The sequence below is a fragment of the Lissotriton vulgaris genome, chromosome 7 (genome assembly GCF_964263255.1).
Source record: "Lissotriton vulgaris chromosome 7, aLisVul1.2, whole genome shotgun sequence".
Taxonomy (NCBI): domain Eukaryota; kingdom Metazoa; phylum Chordata; class Amphibia; order Caudata; family Salamandridae; genus Lissotriton; species Lissotriton vulgaris.
Genome location: NC_141695.1, coordinates 320,418,353 through 320,439,704, shown reverse-complemented (window position 1 = coordinate 320,439,704; position 21,352 = coordinate 320,418,353). Strand labels below are relative to the sequence as shown.

Here is a 21,352-nt window from a genome sequence, read left to right as displayed (position 1 = left end):
CCCCTGGGGACCCCTTCCTGTTTGCCAGTAGCTTACCACCTCCTTGAAGTAGGTGGCAAACTGCGAGTATTTTGCTACCGCAATTGTGGTTGCAAAACAATCGCACAAAGAAGTGACAATTGCTGTTAGGAAGAGACGCCCTTGGTACGCCCCTTCATAATAGAGTGAGAACGCAGACTGGTGCAGAAAATGTTTCTCACTCTAAAGCTACAGGCCCTGCCACACGTGATGCACCTCTGAGAAGCATACACACTGAGTGCCAGCACTGGGCCTAGCTTCAAAAACATAACAATAGATATGTTTCTGACGCTAGGCCCTGCTGGCACACAGCGTGTATATTGCTCAGAGGTGCGTGACACTGGCAGGGCCTAGCTTCATAAACATTTCTATCTATGTGTTGTTATATGACATCCCTTTATTAATGTAATAACTGCACTTTCACAATTGCTTTATTAACCTTCTTGCTTCTCAAATTTGCTTGAAAATGCACCATTTACCCACTCTTTTTCCCAAAAATTCTTGGGGGGGGAACTCCCCCCCCCCCCCCCCTTAAAGATGTTTGGGCTCAGCTCGCTCGCAATGGTGCACTCCCATGCATATTTCTCCCTTTTATCAAAGTTGAAATGTTGGCATGTATGATGTTGCCCTTGATGTTAAGGATTGTGGGTCCTCGCTTCATGTGTTGCCACTCAATATGCTAATTCGTTTCCCATCCTGAGAATTCTCAAGACGTGATTAGTCTGAATAAGTAACACGTTTTTTTCATGCCTCTCTTTGTGCACACACTGCAGACAATTAAAAACGGTCAACGTCATCAAAGTTCGAGATTTTATAATTTTATTTCGGGTCTTTCGATTCGTTTTCTGTGTTCTAGACCGCACTGTAGACATATCAAGAATCCAACAGCCGCTTTAATGCCAAGAAAAGAAAGAGAAGACGGGTGAAACATTGTAGTCTTTCAATTCTTCCGGGAGCTGTGTCAAACATTGACGCCATTTTGAAATGGAGTTGTCTTGTTGATTGACCCCCACATTTCAAAAGAGAAAGGGCAAAACAAATACCCTGGGAATGTGTTTGGAATTTGTGCAACAAAATAGCAGCAAAATATGACAAATAATTCAGTTATAATAATGAAATAATTAAGAATTTAAATTTTAATAAACAACAATATACATTGAATGAGCTTTGTTATATGATTGCGCAATGGGAATGCAGAATATTCAGAACTCTTTCGGCTTTACCATCGAGTTTCTTAACACCATAGTGGCTGATAACGTCATCGGGCGGAAAAGGTACCCATGTTACCGGAAGTGACGGTCTTTGTGTATGTGTTTTGGAAATGGACTCTTCTGGTCACAAGGTAAACACTTGGTTTGTAAAGTGACACTTGCCGGTCATTATTTGTTGCCCCTTCACGTTCAGACTCCTCTCTGTCTCAAGCGAGAGTCTGGCAACTAATTGCGGAGGAGAGGGCCCATTCGTCTGTATCAGGCTAAAGATTGTTAGTGTCTGAGGGGAGCTTGCCCAATTAACCGGACAAGTAGCTAACTGTGAGGAATGCCATTCTTTACGCACGGAAGGGCACAGTCTGCTCATTCAATGAGGAAGACGCTCAGTGTCTGAGGGAAGGGTGTGCCTACACGAGCGAGGGTCTGCTCAGTAATAGATGGATTCGCACTGTGCCGGGATTGTCTTGGTTGTCTTATATTGTGCTCCAGTTGGGCTTGTTGATTTTAGTTAGAGGGGCAGCATCCAGTTGCAGATTGTTTGAGGATGTGAGGTGTTTGGGCTTGAATTGGTAAACAGCTTATGCTATTTGAAAAGACCAGACACGTTTGTTACCTTGGGTTGGCTGCACAGCCTATGGGAAATTATATTTTGATAAGGTAAGAGTTGTCTGATTAACCACCTGATGTGAAAAATACTTCGTAGGGTTCACGATTGTGAGTGTACCATGGAGTGGTTGCATAATTAATGCCGTGAGGTTCTTTGGGGGTGGGCATTCATTATTCTATAGGGTTTCTTGAGATAGGTACCCAGGTCATGCTGAAAGGATTTTAAGAGTGGCTTTTTGAATCTTTAAAATATATATAAATGTTTTGTATTGAGGCCGTTGCCCTTTCAATTGCAACATATACGTCAGTTAATCAAGCATGTGGTCATGGACAGTATGCCAAATAACCATTACACGTGATATTTATTTCAAGATTCTCTGGACTTTTATCATCTGTCTTTTAATGTATAATAGTGCATTTGCTGTATCTGATAATAAGTCTTAATTAGTTGGAGTTTAGGTTTACGTTTTTTCAGTATTGGTATAATGCCTCCTTGATTAGGTACATATACATGTTTGTGTTATGTAAAATTAATTGGAACGTTTTTATGGTCATTTATTAATCAACTAACGCAATGTTGTTATTTTTCTAGAAACATATTGACTATAGGGAACTGCTTTTTCACAGTACTTTTCGCACAAGTATTGTAAACTTTATGTAGACTTATGTAAGTAATTAGTATGCTGGTTCTGATTAGTAGAATCTAAGGATTAATTTCTGTTATATAGCTTATTTGCACTAGTGTCTTATGCTAACCAAGGAACTAACTTTCTTTTTATATTTTGGGTTACATTGATGAAAAGGAAGTATCTCAAGCCACCTTGTGTAATTTTATACTATTTTGTAATGATTTTAATTATTCAAACTAATAAAGTCTGCTACCACAGAGGAAGCCATGGCCATGTTGCAGGTTTTTGCGGGGTACAGTTTTAGGAGCTAAGTGTTGTGTTTGTTGCCTTTGGCTGATTGCAAAACTGACAATGCACTTTCTGTGGATGGGCTTAAATTACAGAGACAAAATAAATGTATTATGTTGCTCATCCCCCTGCGGGCAAGTCTATTTGAAAATCCTCTGTCCTGTTGGAGATTGACCCTATCTCACAAAATATTCGAGGCTCATTCTGCACATTTTCACTAAAAGATGCTCTTGGGCTGGGGGTTTAAATGTTAACAAAATGTTCTTGTAGGAAGATCAACTGACTTTTGACCTGTCTCTGAAAGCGTAGCAAATGTGACGAGATAAGATTAAGAGGCATCTTTATTGCTCACAAAGTAAAAGAGGAATACAATCGCAATTAAATCTTATCTTGTCACATCTTCTGGCTTTCAGAGGTCAAAAGTCAGTTTGTCTTCCTACATTTAATTTTCTTTCTGTGACTTAAGTTAGAGAATTTTGTACAGTGAACTGTGTGACAATTGAACTGTTCAAAGCATGTGAAATTAAAGGCTGTAAGATGTCAGGCTTTATTATAACACAATACTGAAATAGCTACGTGAACATTTCAAATATATTTCTCTAGTTATAAAGAACACAGTGGTGACAGAATCCTCGCACTCGTATTTGTGTTGAAATTAAAATCTTGTGAATTAAATGTATGTTGGTGCTAAATGAGATCTCCCTTCTGGGTCGTGGGAGCCAAGAAAAAACCGACGGTAGTGCTATTCCTTCAGGGAACAACGTCCTCATTAAGCACTCAAAAATAATGTTCCTTAGGACAGTGTTTTGTTCCTTTCAATACATTTTTTTGGTAAATCATAAATTCTTCAATGTTGTAATCATCTTTACAAATCAAAATCAAGCGCCCAATGTATTTCGGGCAATGTGCCCTTCTTCAGGGGCATAGTATTCGATGTCAATAAACAGCACAAAGCTTGTAGTATGCTTTTGAAGTTAGTCAAATCGTTTTCCGTAAAAGCAACGGATTTCAAAGTGAAGGTGCTACCGGTATCCTGAAAGGTCCCGAACGACAGTGAAGACGCGGGTAAAAACGATTTGACTAACTTCAAAAGCATACTACAAGCTTCGTGCTGTTTATTTAAGAATTTATGATTTACCAAAAAAAAAGAAAAATTTTGAATAAAACTTAATTGAAAGTAACAAAACACTGTCCTAAGGAACATTATGTTTGAGTGCTTAATGAGGACGACGTTCCCTGAAGGAATAGCGCTACCGTCAGTTGTCTCTAGTTATAAAGACCCATTTTTGTAATTCTGAGGTGAAAAAAATATTTTTACAGGATCAAAACAAATTAGAACACTTTCCTTGGTGATATGTAATTTTTTTGTTTTGTTGCTGAAACACAGTTTCCAAACATTGTTTATGCGCTATCATCAGTAGAACTACATGTTAGTGGGAAAGTTCTGTGGCCATTTCAATGGAACAAATGCCGTCTGTAAATGGCAGTGCATTACCACATCATGCTTTGTAATATATTTAGTGAGTTTGTAAACATGAACTGAGAATTATTACTGCTCCTGCCGAGATGACCATGCTATTAGGGAACTAAGAGGCACGTCAGGGATCATGTGTACCCTATAGATGGGCTTGATTATTGTAACACATGGAGCAAACATTTAATCTAGTAAATCAAGAGTTTTTTTTGTACAGCAGAAATAGTGAACTTATATATATGAAGGTGCTCTCTTATGTGATAATAAAGAAAAAGGCGTCTCCATAAGACAAAATATTTGCCTAGGATTACACAATTTGAGACCAGTTCACGGGTCAAGTACATTACAGTTAGGTCGAGTAGATTATTAAAGTTACTGGACCTGAAGGAATATTAAAGTTTTTATGAGTTTCCGAGGCCTGCCCTTTCCATTTTTCATGCCCCTGACAATTGAAAGCAAGTTCCCAGCTAGTCTTCAAAAGATGCTCAGGATTTCAACTGTTCCTTGAGGGATTAAGGACTGCCATATTATGCTCCCAGGCTCTGCCTAATGACTCCCAGTGACCTGAGAAATTCCCTTTTGGCTCCAAGATCTACTATGCAGAGGCCCTTTCAGTTGTGTGTAGCTTTAGGATAATTTTTTAAGTCCACCAGGCCTCGAAATAATAGTGACTCCTTCCCACCTATGCTTACTTCTTTCTTTTTAGGGCTCGCCTGCTGATGCGCTTGCGCATAGCTGGCGAAGCTCTATTGTGGCTTATCCAGAGTTTAACCACTGGCGATTCTACTGGCGATTCCATGCAGTGCATGTGCTTTTTAGGTCTCGCCTCTCAATGCGCATGCGCATTGAGCGGAGCGAGACTAGAGGGGCTTAAACAGAGGTTTAACTAGACCAGCGATTTGATGCTGTGCCCGTGCGCTTTTAGGTCAATGCGCAAGCGCATTGACCTAAAATGCTCGTGTACACCATTAAATCGCCAGCCATCTGTTAACCCAGCTTGGTGCCTCCAGCAGCTCTTGGGATCCGCTCCGCCCCCTGCTGCATCAAAGGCTTTAATTTCGACAGGCCGTGTCGCATTTCTCCTCCCCCATCCCCACAGCAATGCCAATTCTCTCGTTTTCGACCTCCCCCCACCCCCTTCCCACCCCCTTCCTCTTCCTTCTTTCTTGTCACCATTTTTGTTTGCTTCCTGTCACGATACACCCCCTTACGCTCCCTCCCAGACCTCTTACATGCCTCTCTCCCCTCCCGTGTTGCTCTCTCTCGTCCATTTTCTTCTCTCCCATCCTGCGCTGCTCTTTCTCTCTCAAGCTTGCACAGAATGGCGGTGGCTCCATTTATGTCGGGTTTAATTCATGTGGGGCATGAGTACCTCTTTCCTGTTTTCGCAGCTGAATTATCTTTTCATTTATCTTTTCACATGTAGAGCGCACACCGCCACTGCTGAAACCCATTGCCACTGCAGACATACTCACTCGGACATCTGATGGCCACCACAGACGTGCCCTCGCCGTTCAGACATGCCCACACTCCGTCGGACTATTGGATTGCACAAAAAACCACAGTTTCTTCTAATCCACTGCAGCTGGTGATATCACTGTACCTCCCTACCTTCAGAAGCCTCAGATCCAGTGTCGGAGGTTTAGTTAGCCCTTTTCAACATCAAGCCATTGCCACCCTGCTAATTAAGAATACTTATGATTGTCCATTTCATCTCTCTCTGAAGATTTCAGACCCAGTACAATCAAGTCCCTTGCACAAGGAGTGAATAGAAAATACCGATACTTTCCATTGAGGAAAATTAAATATCCATCAGCTGCTTAAAGTATGCCATAGACTGCACAGCTTCAGAATTCTTAGTCTGTGTGGCTCCTACATTTCAGATTTTCCTGACCTTTAAATCCTCCTAAAAGAGCATAACCAAAGCACCTGGAACATAAAAAAGTTCAATAGGGGTGTTTGAAACTTTTGGAAAGTTACACTGAATAACATGAAACTTAACTCTGTCATTGAACGCTCTATTTTAGCATGAAGTGCAATTTTTGACACGAGGGCACATTTCCCACTGAAAAAAAAGCGCAAAAACACAAGTGCCACAAGCAACAGCTGCTTGCGTTCTGACCGTTCACATTGGTGCAGGGAGCTCCGTGTCAAAGCTTGCCGCAAACGACATAGAATTCCATGACGTAATGATATAATTTTGGGAATCTCCTGTCACAAGCATAATGTGAAAAGCCTGAAACTACATGAATAACATTGCATTATTTAAATTTCGCCGGAGCATAGTTTTCATTGCAAGAGTGATAAATGTGTATAGAAGCTGCCACTCAGTTGAGGACAAGGTCTGGAAGCTGTGTGGGAGAGTAATACTGTGCAGGCCAGGGCTAAGCTATATGCCGCCGTCTGTGTAATCTCCAGCCATCGCCATCTGTTCCCCCTCCCCAGCCGCCAGCACCTCCCCTCTCTCTCCCCGCACACAGCCTTACTCGCATTTCTCCTCCCCCTCCCCAGCCGCCACCACCTCCCCTCTCTCTCCCTGCACACAATTATCCCGCATGATGCTTCTACCCACATGCTAGTCGGTTGCTGCACATTTAATTAAACCATCAGGAATACATTTTGCCCACACACACAACCCCACACACACACACAACCCCCGACACACACAACCCCACTCACCCCCCCCACATACCCACCCCACCCCCACACACCCCACCCCCACACACACACCCCACCCCCACACACACACCCCACCCCCACACACACACCCCACCCCCACACACACACCCCACCCCCACACACACACACCCTACCCCCACACACATCCCACACACACCCCACACACCCACACCACACACCACACACCCCCATACCCCCACACACACACACCAACAACATCACTATGCGCTACCACAGCATCACTGAACGCCACATCATCACTCGCCACCACAACAACGGGCACTTGTTGGGTTGCCTTGTCCTACAGCTAAATTCGAACTGTTCTGAACTAGAGTCTCATAATTTTCACAATTTTGCAGTAAAACGATCAAAGAGGTACTAACTTAATTTCGACATCATTATTGAAGTGCAGTTTATCTTGTCTTCCTCAGTACTTCGTACATCTCTCTAGAGATGTTGCATAACGACCAGAGCTGCCATCTAAGTCACGTAAATACAAAACATGTTGCATTTCAAATGCTATAGGTGTCACATTCGCCAAAGTTATAACTATTGGCATTGTAAATGACAAAGCTATCAATTTAGCTATTTTAAAAACCAACACATAAATAAAATATTTGTCATTTACAAGACCAATAGCTCCAACTTTTCTAATGCAAGACCTATTGCATTTCCAATGCTTGTCAGGTCATTGCGCAAGCGCAGGCCCTAAAAAGCACGTGCACAACGCCACCAGCCGCCTGCCTGCCTGCCTCGCATTACCACATCAAAGGCAGCCTATTTATTCACGGCCGGCCGGCCGTACTTTCTGCCTGCCTCGCATTACCACATCAAAGGCAGCCTAATTATTCACGGCCGGCCGTACTTTCAAATTCATGGCCGCAAGGCCGTGTCTCATTTTATGCTCTCTGATGCTTGTCTTCCTCTACTTTCGCTCTTTTCTCCTGTAGTCGTTTCTAGCTTCTTTGTTTGCTCCTACTTCTTTACGTCCTCTCTTTCTCAAGTTTGTCCTGCGGGATTTTCCTCATTTATTGCCATTTTCTTTTCTGTTCAACCCTTCGGTGCGTCTGCCTCTCCACCACGAGACCCTCCTTTTGTGGTGATCTGTCTTCTCTTTCTTTCATCTCTGTCATATTTATACATCATCCTTTTTATGTTGCACTCATGCTTAACTCAACCAGCTGCCCTCACCCTCCTTAAATCAGACTTCCGTTGACCTTTGATCACTGCCAGCAGCAACAACTGTCTGTAGAGCTTGGGCCGAGGACTTTGCGCACATGCGCACTCCAGCCGACATATAGTGCTGTACGAACTATTATCACCAACAACAACAACACAAATAAAAGACAATATACAAATAGACAAAACACTAAATAAATGCATAAAGTTTCAGACAATCAAACTACTGCAGGGGCTTTCCAGGAAGAATTTAATAAATACTCTAGGTGACATAGCCGGCCGTCACATCAAAGGCTGCTGCTCCCCTCTTCCTCTCAACTTTTATGTCTCTCCCATATTGTTCTGCTCTCATCCAACACGTTTTTCCTCCTCTTCACGTGCGTGGTCTCTCCCTCGAAGTGTTGCTCTATCTCTTCTCTTTCTCTGACCTTTAATTCCCACTCTCCCATTGCTGCTTACATCCTTCCCTGCAACGTCTTCTGATTACCTCCCTGTCTCTCCCTCATGTGATTTTTCTTCCTCTACTTTCGCTCTTTTCTCCTGTAGTCGTTCCTAGCTTCTTTGTTTGCTCCTACATCTTTACTTCCTCTCTTTCTCAAGTTTGTCCTGCGGGATTTTCCTCATTTATTGCCATTTTCTTTTCTGTTCAACCCTTCGGTGCGTCTGCCTCTCCACCACGAGACCCTCCTTTTGTGGTGATCTGTCTTCTCTTTCTTTCCTCTCTGTCATATTTATACATCTTCCTTTTTATGTTGCACTCATGCTTAACTCAACCAGCTGCCCTCGTCCTCCTTAAATCAGACTTCCGTTGACCTGTGATCACTGCCAGCAGCAACAACTGTCTGTAGAGCTTGGGCCGAGGACTTTGCGCACATGCGCACTCCAGCCGACATATAGTGCTGTACGAACTATTATCACCAACAACAACAACACAAATAAAAGACAATATACAAATAGATAAAACACTGTAAATAAATGCATAAAGTTTCAGACAATCAAACTACTGCAGGGGCTTTCCCGGAAGAATTTCAAAAACACTCTAGGTGACACAAACCTCAGCACTCATCATACAGCAGTAAATAGCAGGGAACATGCTGCTCCCCTGTGCATAAACACACATCCACTTAGAATATGCCTGGCTTGCTGGCAGGGGTCACAAGCTACTTGAGGAGAGTAGCAGCCATCCATTCAGGAGTAGCTGCTGCTACCCCTAGTGACCCTCAATTGATGCCCATTCCTCTTTTGTTTAGTTGTTAATGAAAGGCGTCTTTTGTTCACATAACTGCAACTTTGACATCAATACACTGCACCATGATTGTGAACTAGACCGGGCTCCTGATAGGTCTGGAATGACCACCACAGCATCACTCAGCACCACCACAACATCACTCAGCACCACCACAGCACCACTCAGCACCACCCCAGCATCACTCAGCACCACCCCAGCATCACTCAGCACCACCCCAGTATCACTCAGCACCACCACAGCACCACTCAGCACCACCACAGCACCACTCAGCACCACCACAGCATCACTCAGCGCAACCACAGCATCATTCAGCGCAACCACAGCATCACTGGTTCAAATATGTTCTTTCAATGTTTCAAGCTGTTTTCAAGCTTTCACGCTTTATTACAAATCACAAAAAGATGTTAATATTTCACTTCTGTTCTTGGATTTTCGTCACAATAAAAAACACTGAACATAATCTTCACAAAAGTTATTTACAAAAGTTTAAGCTATTGCCATTACAAATTAAATAAATTATTTAAGTATTAATTATTTAAAAAAATTAAAAGCCATTGTTATTTGTAATATCAATACATCTAAGTCACGTAAATACAAAACATGTTGCATTACAAATGCTATCGGTGTCACATTTGCGAAAGTTATAACTATTGGTATTGTAAATGTCAAAGCAATTAATTTAGCTATTTTAAAAAATGACACATAAATAAAAAAAATCATTTATAAGACCAATAGCTCAAACTTTCCTAATGCGAGCCCTATTGCATATCCAATGATTGTTTCTAATAGGTACATCCAGCCTCCACCAAGGATCCCCAAACATTTAGCAGAACACTGACCCCCCAAACTTCAGTTTAAAGAACATCATCTGGTGCTAAGCTCTCACTCAGATGTTTACTCAGGGAAACTGTGTATATTGAAGCGAAAACAAACTGGTAAATATGTTTTTTAATTGTTCTCCTGGTCAGTTTACTTGTGGCTGACAACCTGCCTCCTTGCCTTATTTACACGGGATGGTTTGTGACCAAATTATGCCTAGATGACCTACAAGTATATCTCGTTTATGTGAACCCCTCATTAACAGCTGGCAAACTTTGTTTCACTAACAAAGGACTTTGTTTACTTCCCACCAGTGGATTGATGGCAACCATTCTCTATTGCAATTCCAGATCTCATCGTAATTTTTACCTAGATTAACTGCGTTAATTGTAACTATCCACAACCAAATCTTGACACAGTAACATCAGTGATTCATTAACTGATTTTGGAAACAAAATACATTTTATTTTATTGTAATCACATCTGAATACAAAACAGTAAAATTATAAAGTTACCTATGCATGAGAGGCAACACGCCATACACACTTCGGCATTATGCGCCGGGAGTTCTTGTCATTAAAAGGAGTCATTATATGGAAGAAGACTGTTCGTTAACTGGTTAATTTTAAAACAAGATTGAGAACACTGCGCCTGGATTTCATGTACAATATGCACTATACTTAATATTGGTCCTCTGGTGATACCTATGGATGAAGAATTGGTTGTTTATAATGAATATGTTGCTTAATCCCGGAGGAAGTCTTTTGGATATTATACCATAGAAGAAACACGTGTTGGCTGGCTGTACTATCCGGAAATGGAATTTTGTGTAAACAAGTCTTCTTACGAACAACAGAATATGAGAATAAAGACTGCGGATTAACACTTGATGTCATCAAAATTTATTTGGACTTACAATCAGGAATACTTTTCAATACAGAGATACATATATTGTGTTGTTGCTCAGGGAACCAACTATCGTTTCATTTAGCAATTGCCTGCAATTGTGAATTAACAGCATTGGGTGGTGGCTGTTTTGAGTTCCTTTGGATGCAGAATTTTGTGAATTTGATCTAAGCTATTGTATCCATTAGATCGTGTGCAACAGAGACCTCACTGCCCAGCAGTAGAAATTACCCTCATTAACAGCTGGCAAACTTTGGTTCACTAACCAGGGGCTTTGTTTACTTCCCACCAGTTGATTTGATGGCTACCATTCTCTATTGCAATTCAGATCATACCCTAATTTATACCTAGATTAACTGCGTTAATTGTAACTCTCCACAACCATGTCTTGACACAGTAACATCAGGGATTCATTAACTGATTTTGGAAACAAAATACATTTTATTTTATTGTAATCGCATCTGAATACAAAACAGAAAAGAGATCAAGATACCTATGCTTGAGAGTTAAGTTGCGCCATTCCTTGGCAAAGAAAATTAAAAACCTAGGAAAAACACATTAATATGATAATTCAATCCCACCAAAGGTTTGCTGGCACAATGATGCCAAATCTGTCCTTAAACTCATTTCAACAATGGGAAAAACTAACTGCCACCTGGTGTGTATTGAAAGACAGCCTCATATTGTAGCAACAGTCTCATCCACTCTCCCGCCTCACATTAAGCAATCTGCCACTCTGGCCAAACAACCCGCTCCACCCATTCCTACCCCTCCTCGCTGTCTTGCCTCGTCACAGTCAACTGAACGTTCTTTAGATGACCCCATATGACTTTGGGACAAACTGTCAGGGGCTGGAGTTCGGTGTAAAATTCAGCTTGTTCATTGCAATATATCAGTGCCTCTATCCATTGTATTCAGTGGATCATCTTCTGCCCCACCAGCAGGTGACCTGTCGCTTACCTAGTAGTAGCGCCAAAGCAGATTGTCCCACTCTTGTCCCAATAGAGCCCCAGGAGGCTCTATTGGGACAGATCTTGTCCCAATACAGCCCCAGGAGGCTCTAGGTGGCAGATCATCCAAGACAGCGCCGCCAAGTGTAAAAAAAAATCGTCTTTCTCCTGCGCACTCCGTTCAGATCTGGAATCATGTTGCAGGCCATATTTGTGTAAAGTTTTCTTGTGTGTTGTGCTCTATTCAGATATTTATAGTGGATGATGCACAGTCGCTACTGGCGGAGTTCATGCCAATTTGTTTGCAACAGAAGTTCCATATATTGTCAGGTGTGGCAAGGCCCATTTCCCTCTCCCAACTGGATTTGGAGGTGAGTGCTGCACTCGTGTTCTCCTCCAGTGCTGTCTCTTAGAATGTGGAGATTAGTTGTTTGGTAGAAGCCGCCATTAGCAATTATCCAGGGTAAGACTAGTTGCAGGTTCAAGCGGAAAGTCAGTAGTAGCTGAGCCCAATCCCAAGCCTCAGTCTGTAGTATAGGAACAAATCCAATGGTGTGCATGGTGTACTTCCAGTGAATGTAGTGAGTGAAATAAAATTTCTATTTTTATACAGACTCACCTCATTTGTGTCAAATCCTCGCTCAGTCCACTAGGAGATCCTTTTATGCATAACAAGGAGTGGATGATGGAATAAGGGCAGCGAAGGCGATATAGAACCTCTTTACCCACTTGTTTACCGATTATGCTGCAAGCCCTGGAAGGACATGCCACAGTCAACACCTCTTGCGAAAAGTGGAGTGGTGTAGCCCCAATTAGTGTATTTAGCAGATCAGAATATGCAGGCACATAACAGAATAAATGAGTAATCAGCAAGATGCGCTTGGGCTGGAGAACGTACCACTCTCAATCAGGTGCCTCAAATCCCTCTCTATGAAAGGGCGCAGTGTGAGAGTATCCCAATTACTCCTGAGTTGCTTTGCTGCCCATGTCAATCTAACAAACATTGTGCATGTCTGCCGGAAAAGGGCTTGCAATAGGGGTAGTGGAATATTCGTGAAAAGGTAAAGGAGCTTTGGGATCAATACCATTTTTATGTGCCCAGTTCGTCCAGCCAATGACAAGGGAAGGGATTTCCATTTGCAATTCTGTTCTGTCATTTTGTGAAGCACATGCTCATAATTTTCCTTAAGGACCGTGTCAATATTCCCATTTATCCATACAGAGGTACTTTATGGAGTCATAGCACCATACCAGGCAGAAGTTAGATGTGTAGTGGGGAGCATGCTAGGTGACAGGAAAAAATTGAGTTATACTCCAGTCTACAACAATACCTGACAGTGCTCCAAAGCGGATATATTCTCTAAGGATCCTATTCAGGCATTCGCCAGTGTTCTTCAAATATAATGTCAGGTTGTCTGCATACATTGATATGAGGATGTGCCTACTGGTGTTGACGGAGGTTATCTGCCAAGGGTGCTAGAGCTAAACAAATCGAACATAAGGGGCATCCATGTCTCGTACCTCGAGATATGCCCACTGAAGATGAAAGCTGGCCATTAATGCAGATTTTCACAGTAGGCAAAATATACAGTATCTTGATCCAGTCCACAAATGCAGGTGGCAACCTGATTCTAAGTGGTTGAGTGAACAGGTAGTTCCATTCCAAGGAATGAAATGCCCGAGAGGCATCGAAGAACACCTCGCCTGCATCAAGATACCAGCTCACTTCCAGTAAGAGGGGAAAGATGGATAGCAAATTATGGGCCGTCAAGTACCCAGGACACAACCGGACTGGTTCGGACCGATTAAGTTAGTAATCAAAGATTGAGTTGATGAGCAAATAATTTAGCCAGGATTTTAGGATCAGGAGGGACAGTGGAATGATGAATCGCACTTATCGTCTGGTTTTCTCAGCTTTAACAGGCTAACCATTATTGTATTCCACAAAGTAGGGGCAGTGTCCGCCGTTGTCTTGCCTCCTCAAATAAGGCCAGTAGATAGGACGCTATAGTATTAGCATATCTGGTATAATATTCGCCTGGTAACCCATTTGAGCCAGTTTTGCATGCAGGGTGGTACTTATCACCTCCAGAGCTTATCTAAAGTGCAGGGTTCGGCTAGAAAAAGATGGTGTGTGTTATTCAGCCAGCCCAGGGCTGTACTGTCGTAATATTCGGCCAGGGACTGGGAGGCATGTTACCCTTGAAGGAATAAAGCTGAGAGAAGTAAGTAAGGAATGCCTGAATAATCTGGGGCGTCTCCTGGTGATTTATGCTGTTCTCATAAAAAATGTGTTCTATGTCATAAATCACCCAGGGGCGTTTAATCTTGGAGACCAGTGACCTTCCAAGTCTCTCCCCTTCCCCATACGTGTGGCCATGACTTACTTACCCTTAGATCTACACTCCCTCACCCCTTCAGAATACTCCGTCATTTTTTCCCCTGATTTGCAGAAGAACTTGGTCAACCTCAGGACTTTCAGAGGACTCTTTTAATGCTTTGATTTCATCCTCGAGTCTAGTCTGGTGCCTATGGAGTGTTTTCAGCATACCATTATCTTTGGCTATACGTATTCATCTTATTGTTGCTCTAGAATCCTCCAAGACTACTCCTACACTAGTCACTGATCCGAGGTTAAACTGAAAGTACTAATCTATTTGCAGTTCATCAGCAAAGACTTAGTCTATGAGCATTTCTGGGTTCAATCTCCAGCATTCTTCACCAGCATCTCTCCCTTGGGGCGGGATGCTCAGCAATATCGGGAAGTGATTTGATCGCTGTGGAGAGGCATATCGTTACAGGTCCTGGCAGTGATGTAAGGGAAGGAACGGCCACTGCTGTGGGTGCGATGGATGCAGGGGATGTTGCAAGGGCAATAAAGGAGGAGTACAGGCGCCTTTGGGGTAGATCGATGTTCAGTCTATGGTTCTTAATTGTGTAGAGCTTTGTTGGCGTGTGTGAGGATCCTGAACCAGCATCTCTTCTGGATGGGGAGCCAGTGGAGGTATATGAGGTGGGGGCTGATGTGGGTCCGTTTGGGGGGGGGGGTCCAGGATGAGTCTGGTTGCTGCATTCTTGAGGAGATGGGAGGACATACCATCGTAGAGAGCGTTGCCGTAGTCGAGGTGGCTGGTGACGAGGGCTGGAGTGACAGATTTTCTGGTGTTGACTGGGATCCATCTGAAGATTCTGCAGAGCAAGTGAAGGGTGTTGAAGCAGGAGGAGGCTACTGCATTGACTTATCATTTCATGGTCTGTGTGCTGTCGAGGATGATGCCTATGTTGTGTGCATGGCCTGTAGGTGTGGGTGCTGGTTCGAGTTCTGCTGGCCACCAGCTGTAGTCCCAATTGGGAGTGGAGGGTGCTCTTCCTGAAGATCAATACCTCTGTCCTGTCTGAGTTGAGTTTGAGGCAGTTGTCTTTCATCTAGTTGGCTACTTTGATCATGGTGTGGTGGAAGTTGGCTTTGGCGTTGGATGGGTCCTCTATGAGCAAGATAATTATTTGAGCGTTGTTTGCATAGGAGATTTGTTAGAAATGGGATTTCTGGTTGGCTAGACCAGGCAAAAACCACCACTCTAGTCAGGGCAAGGGAGCCCCTGCTCTCCCCCTTGGTAGCTTTGCATGAGCAGTCAGGTTATCCAAGAGGCAATGTGTAAAACATTTGCGCAACACACACACACTGCAGCAACACATTGGGCACACCACAAAAGGAACTCCACACAAGGTTATATAAAAATAGCCTTTGTATTATCCAAAACACATTAGAATCATTATCACACGATGTACACTGGGCCAACTGACACTAGGCAATATTTACAGGGGATTATATACACAAGACAGGGCCAATTGGGCCACTGTCAGAACCTTTAGAAAGTACTAGTAACACATATAAAACACAACCAGTAACTACTAGCAGAATACTGTACTCAGCATTAGCATGGGTAATAATAATAATAATCATACCAACATTTATAAAGCACAAATAGCTACCTCAAACAGAGATGTCCCAGCACTCTAGCAGTAGGCTGACGAAAATCTCAAAGCAAGAAACCCTAAACCACTACTCTGACCTAAAGAGCCATGTCTTAACTGCTTTCCTAAAAAGAGGCTCTGAATCAATGTGACGGAGGTTGCTTGGCAGGGAGATCCACAGTTTGGCAGCCACGACCATGAGGACCTACCGCCTAGGTTAGCCTTCCTAAAGCGAGGGGTGCAGAGCAGCTTTTGCGAATTGGACCTCAATGAGTGAGTATGCCTATAGCAGCATATCCTTTGTTTTAGGTAGCTACGGAAGTTACCATGCATATCTCAAAATGCCAAAGTCAGAGCCTTAAATTGAATTATTTTTGCTACTGGTAGCCAATGGAGCTCTTTTATATACAGAGAGACATGATGACGGAATGGAACACATCTAATCAGTCTCGCAGCCACATTTCGGACCATCTGCATTCGTCTAATTAGGTACTTTGGCAAACCCAGATAGAGGCCATTAGCATAGTCCAGCCTAGATGTCACCGAGGCATGGACAACAATTTTGTGGCAATCTTCTGGAAGCAAATGCAGAAATTTCCCAGTTTGTTGAAACAGGTGACTGTCACCTGCCATATTTGGGCCGAGAAGGAAAGATCATCCTCCCACTTCATGTTGGATTCCACCGGCCCAGACACTGCAGGAAAGTAGTATGGCCCAATCCACTACCCTGACTCAAATGCAACCCATGCGGTATACAACCATGAGAAAACACTGGAGCCTAGGGCAGGGGGTAGGAAAACAAAACAAAAAAAAGGGGATGGACGTCGGAAGATTTTCACCCAGACCTGGACTGCAGACCACACTAGCCACCACCTCCACGCTTCTGTACCTATGGAGTAATACACACAATTACTTCTAGGTCCGAGTACGAACTTAATATCCACCCTCCCTTTCCATAACCACACTCCACCATATAGAAAGCATGACCTCCTTACTTGTTGGCTGTACAGGATCAGCTTCGGGAGGTCCAGCAACAGAGAGAGAGCACAACGTTTGCTGGAGGTGATTCCAGACCAGGTACTGTCATGGTAAAATTATCCTTTCTTCTTAGTGTTTATTTCAGTGCACAGGTTAATTAGAGGGGGGGAAAAAGCCTTTCTTATTGGCACAAAAAACCCCCGAAGGACTGTCAAGAGTCTTGGGCACCCACCAAGCAAACAACACCAAACACCGCATCCGGGATTAGCAGCGTTCTGTACGGGTTTCAGCGTGTCGGAAAACGACCAAGCAGCCCATAACGAGGAGGACTGTCTACAGCAAACGCGGAAGTCGAACGCGCCTCACCGGCTCTTTGCAGCGTCTACAAAGTACCCCTACAGAGTACACTTTTCTTCCTCATTCGGTGAGTGTCCGAGGGGACTGGAGCCCCAGTAGCCCTCGGAAAGTCCAAACAATAGGTCTAAAACAAACTGCAGGATTCGGGCAGGAAACATGGAAAACGATGTGCCAGGGAAGGAAAAGGGCAGTAAGTGGAGCACAGGAATTCACGGAGGAAACAAGAAAAGGAACACGAGCCAGTGAACCTATTTCGGAGGGGAGATCAGCACAACAACCCCACACCTGGAACCCAATGCAAAAAAGATACCAAGCACTGAATCAAGGGAGGGGCTGGTCTTTAAACACAGTAGGGCTGGTCATGTGATGGTGAAATATGGCCATGGAAAGCGGACTATACCTGATTCCCTAACAGTACCCCCCCCCCCCAACAACCCTCCCCACGGGACGGGGCTTAGAGGGGTGCTGCCTATGGAACAAACGGACCAACCGTGGCGCATGCACTCTCCCAGCTGGTTCCCATGTCCGATCCTCAGGAGCATATCCCTTCCAATCCACAAGGTAGAAGAGACGACCTCTCCTACGTCTGGAATCCAGGATAGCCTGAACCTCAAACTCCTCTTCCCCATCCACCATCAACGGAGGGGGTGGTGGCACCACCTGAGTAGATGGAACATAAGGCTTCAACAACGAAGTATGGAACACTGGATGTACCTTATAGTCATCAGGCAATACAAGCTTCATAGCCACGGGATTAATCACCTGTATTATAGCAAACGGTCCCACATACCTAGGCTGCAATTTACGGGACCCCTTCAGCCTAAGATTACGAGAGGCTAACCACACTCTATCACCCACCTTATAAGATGGAGCAGGGACTCTATGTTTGTCTGCCTGAGCCTTCATGGTGACTTTAGCTGTCTGTAACTGTTCTCGAGCTATGTCCCAAATACCACCCAGAGACCTACATATATCGTCTATGGCTGGCACATGCCCAGTAGGCTGGATGGCTAATGCCCTGGGATGATACCCCAATGAACAAAAAAAAGGAGTCATACCCAATGCGGAATGCAAGCTGTTATTGTAGGCAAATTCCACAATAGGAAGAGCCACCAACCAGTCACAGGACAAAGAAGACACAAGGCACCTTAAGTACTGCTCCATGGTTTGGTTAGTTCGTTCAGTCTGACCATCTGACTGCGGGTGGTATGCTGACGATAAACGTACTTCTATTTTAAGCACAGAGCACAATTCAGTCCAAAAATGGGACACAAACTGTGCTCCCCTGTCAGACACTATTGCAGCTGGCAACCCATGGATCCTAACTACAGAAGACATAAACACCAAAGCCATTTCCCTGGCAGTAGGGATCTTGGGTAACGGGATGAAATGTGCCATTTTTGTGTACAGATCTACCACCACCAGTATGGCTGTATGCCCTGACACAGATGGTAGATCCGTCACAAAATCCATACTAATGGTATGCCAAGGAGCAGGAGGGACCTCTAAGGGTTGTAGCAGACCAGATGGCTTGCTATGGGTAGGTTTACTGGGGGCACAAACAGGACATGCTGCCACATAACTCTGTATATCCTTGATCAGTGTATCCCACCAAAACCATCGCAAACACATCTCCCTTGTCTTTTGCATCCCCGGGTGTGCTACCAGCGAAGAAGCATGACACCACTTCAAAACCAACTCCCTCAAAGCTGGGGGAACAAACAAGCGTTTCCCATGATACAACAACCCATCCTGCACCAACACCTGGGGTAGAGCCAACCAAGGGGCCAAATCCAACTGTCTCAACTGCTCCTTCACCAAGGAGGGAAAATCCTCAGAGTGCGTAACCCCTATAATCCTCTCCTCACTGATCATAGGTCTGTCCTCTTTTACACGTCCCTCATTCCTGCCTTCCACATGTATCCGGGAAAGGGAATCAGATTTTATCTGCTGTGCGGTGGGTCTGTAAGTAATGACAAAATCATACTCGTTAAAAAATAAGACCCACCGCATTTGGCGAGGTGTTAACGCCCGCGCAGACCGAAAAAACTCCAGATTCTTGTGATCTGTATAAATCCTGACGGTGTGCCTTGCGTTCCATAAATAATGACGCCACTCCTCAAATGATAATTTCACGGCCAACAACTCCCTCTCGGCCACCGTATAATTGCGCTCCGCCGGTAACAGGGTCTTGGAGAAAAAGGCAATGGGGTGCATCTGACCAGTCTCGGCTTCCCTTTGGGACAACACCCCTCCTACCGCACATAAGGAGGCGTCTGTTTCCACAAAAAATGGTAAGGCAGTATCGGGATGCACCAAAACTGGTGCTGATGTAAACTTCTCTAACAAAAGGCGAAAAGCGTTCTGAGCTTCAACAGACCAGACAAAGGGAACCCCCTTCCTCAGCAATCGGGTCATGGGAGCCACGATATCGGAGAAATGAGCTATAAAACGCCGATAGAAATTGGCGAACCCCAAAAGGGCCTGGATATGCTTGACAGTGGATGGAACAGGCCAGGTGACAATTGCCTCTATCTTTCTAGGGTCCATTTGAATACCTTCTGCTGTGATGATAAACCCCAAGAACTCTACCTTCTGGGTGCGAAACTGGCATTTCTCCAATTTGGCGTACAGATGATGGTCCTGTAATTTCTGTAACACCTGAGACACATGTACTTGGTGCTCAGCCCCCGTCTCTGAAAAGATCAGTATATCATCTAGATAGACGATGACACTTCTATCCAGGTATTCACAGAGGACTTCATTAATGAAGAACTGGAAGGCTGCCGGCGCATTGCATAAGCCAAACGGCATTACGCAATATTCGAATAGGCCGTATTTGGTTTTAAACGCCGTCTTCCATTCATCCCCGGGGCGAACGCGTATAAGGTGATAAGCACCCCGCAAATCCAGTTTAGTAAATACTGTTGCCTTGCGGAGCTGGTCCAGCAACACAGGGATGAGTGGAAGAGGGTACCTATTTTTTACGGTAGCCTTATTCAGAGCCCTATAGTCCACACATGCCCTCAATGTCCCCTCCTTCTTCGGAATGAAGAAGATCGCCGATGACACAGGCGAACAGGAGGGACGAATATAACCCATCATCAACATCTCCTCCAGATACTCCTTGAGATGTAACTCCTCAGGTTCCGAGAGCGCATATATGCGACAAGAAGGTAAAGGGACCCCTGGTATTAAGTCGATCTTACAGTCAAACGACCTGTGTGGAGGAAGACCCTGTGCCTGGATTTTGTCAAACACCCCCCGAAAGGCAGAATACTGCGAGGGACTGTCCTCCCCTCCGCCCCAGCACAAGACAACGAGGGAATTCCTTCACTGGCCTCCTTGTAGCAATGTTTGAGGCAATGCTTGGAATCCAAAGTCACCAAACTTTGCACCCAATCGATCTTAGGGTTATGTTCCTGGAGCCATGGAACTCCTAATACTAGACTGAAAGAAGGGGCATCAATAAGGTCGAAGACCACTAATTCCGAATGACCGTTCTCGCTTAACAAAGTCAGCGGTTCGGTCTGGCGCGTAATGGAACCTGAAGTTAATTCCGTCCCATCAATAGCTCTCACAGACTCCGGCTGCTTCTTAAACTGACATGGAATCTCTAATTTTTCCGCCAAAGAGATGTCAATGAAATTTCCGGTTGACCCGGAATCCAACAAAACCGACACGGGTACACGGGTACTCCCAGAGAGCAGAAGATGTGCCGGAATGATGAAATGCCTAGGCACCTGATCTATCACGCCCAGAACATCATAGGTCCCTACTGCTCCTCGGCCTAAGGCTGGACTACGGTCCATCTGTACACATGCTACCTTTTTATTGAACACCAGACCTGAGGGTTTGACGGGACACTCTTGTGCAAAGTGGCCACCCTGTCCACAATACAAACATAAATTCAGCTCCCTCCTTCGTCTCTTTTCTTCCATGGATAACGGGTCTCTCACTCCCCCAATCTCCATGGGTTCAGGAGCGGACCTGTTATCACCTGAGGATTTTACTTCTGGCTTCACATAACTCCC

General features: G+C 44.3%; 1 protein-coding gene across 1 annotated transcript in view; it reads left to right on the top strand.

Annotated features, from left to right (window-relative positions):
* Positions 1 to 1,287: 1,287 nt before the first annotated feature.
* Positions 1,288 to 21,352, top strand: part of TBC1D17 (TBC1 domain family member 17) — a 730,802-nt gene continuing 710,737 nt past the window's right edge. Inside the window, exon 1 of the mRNA XM_086930148.1 lies at positions 1,288 to 1,360. Within this exon, the coding sequence (XP_086786274.1) occupies positions 1,340 to 1,360 (21 nt within the window). The 5' untranslated portion in view covers positions 1,288 to 1,339. The remainder of the gene's footprint in view (positions 1,361 to 21,352) is intronic.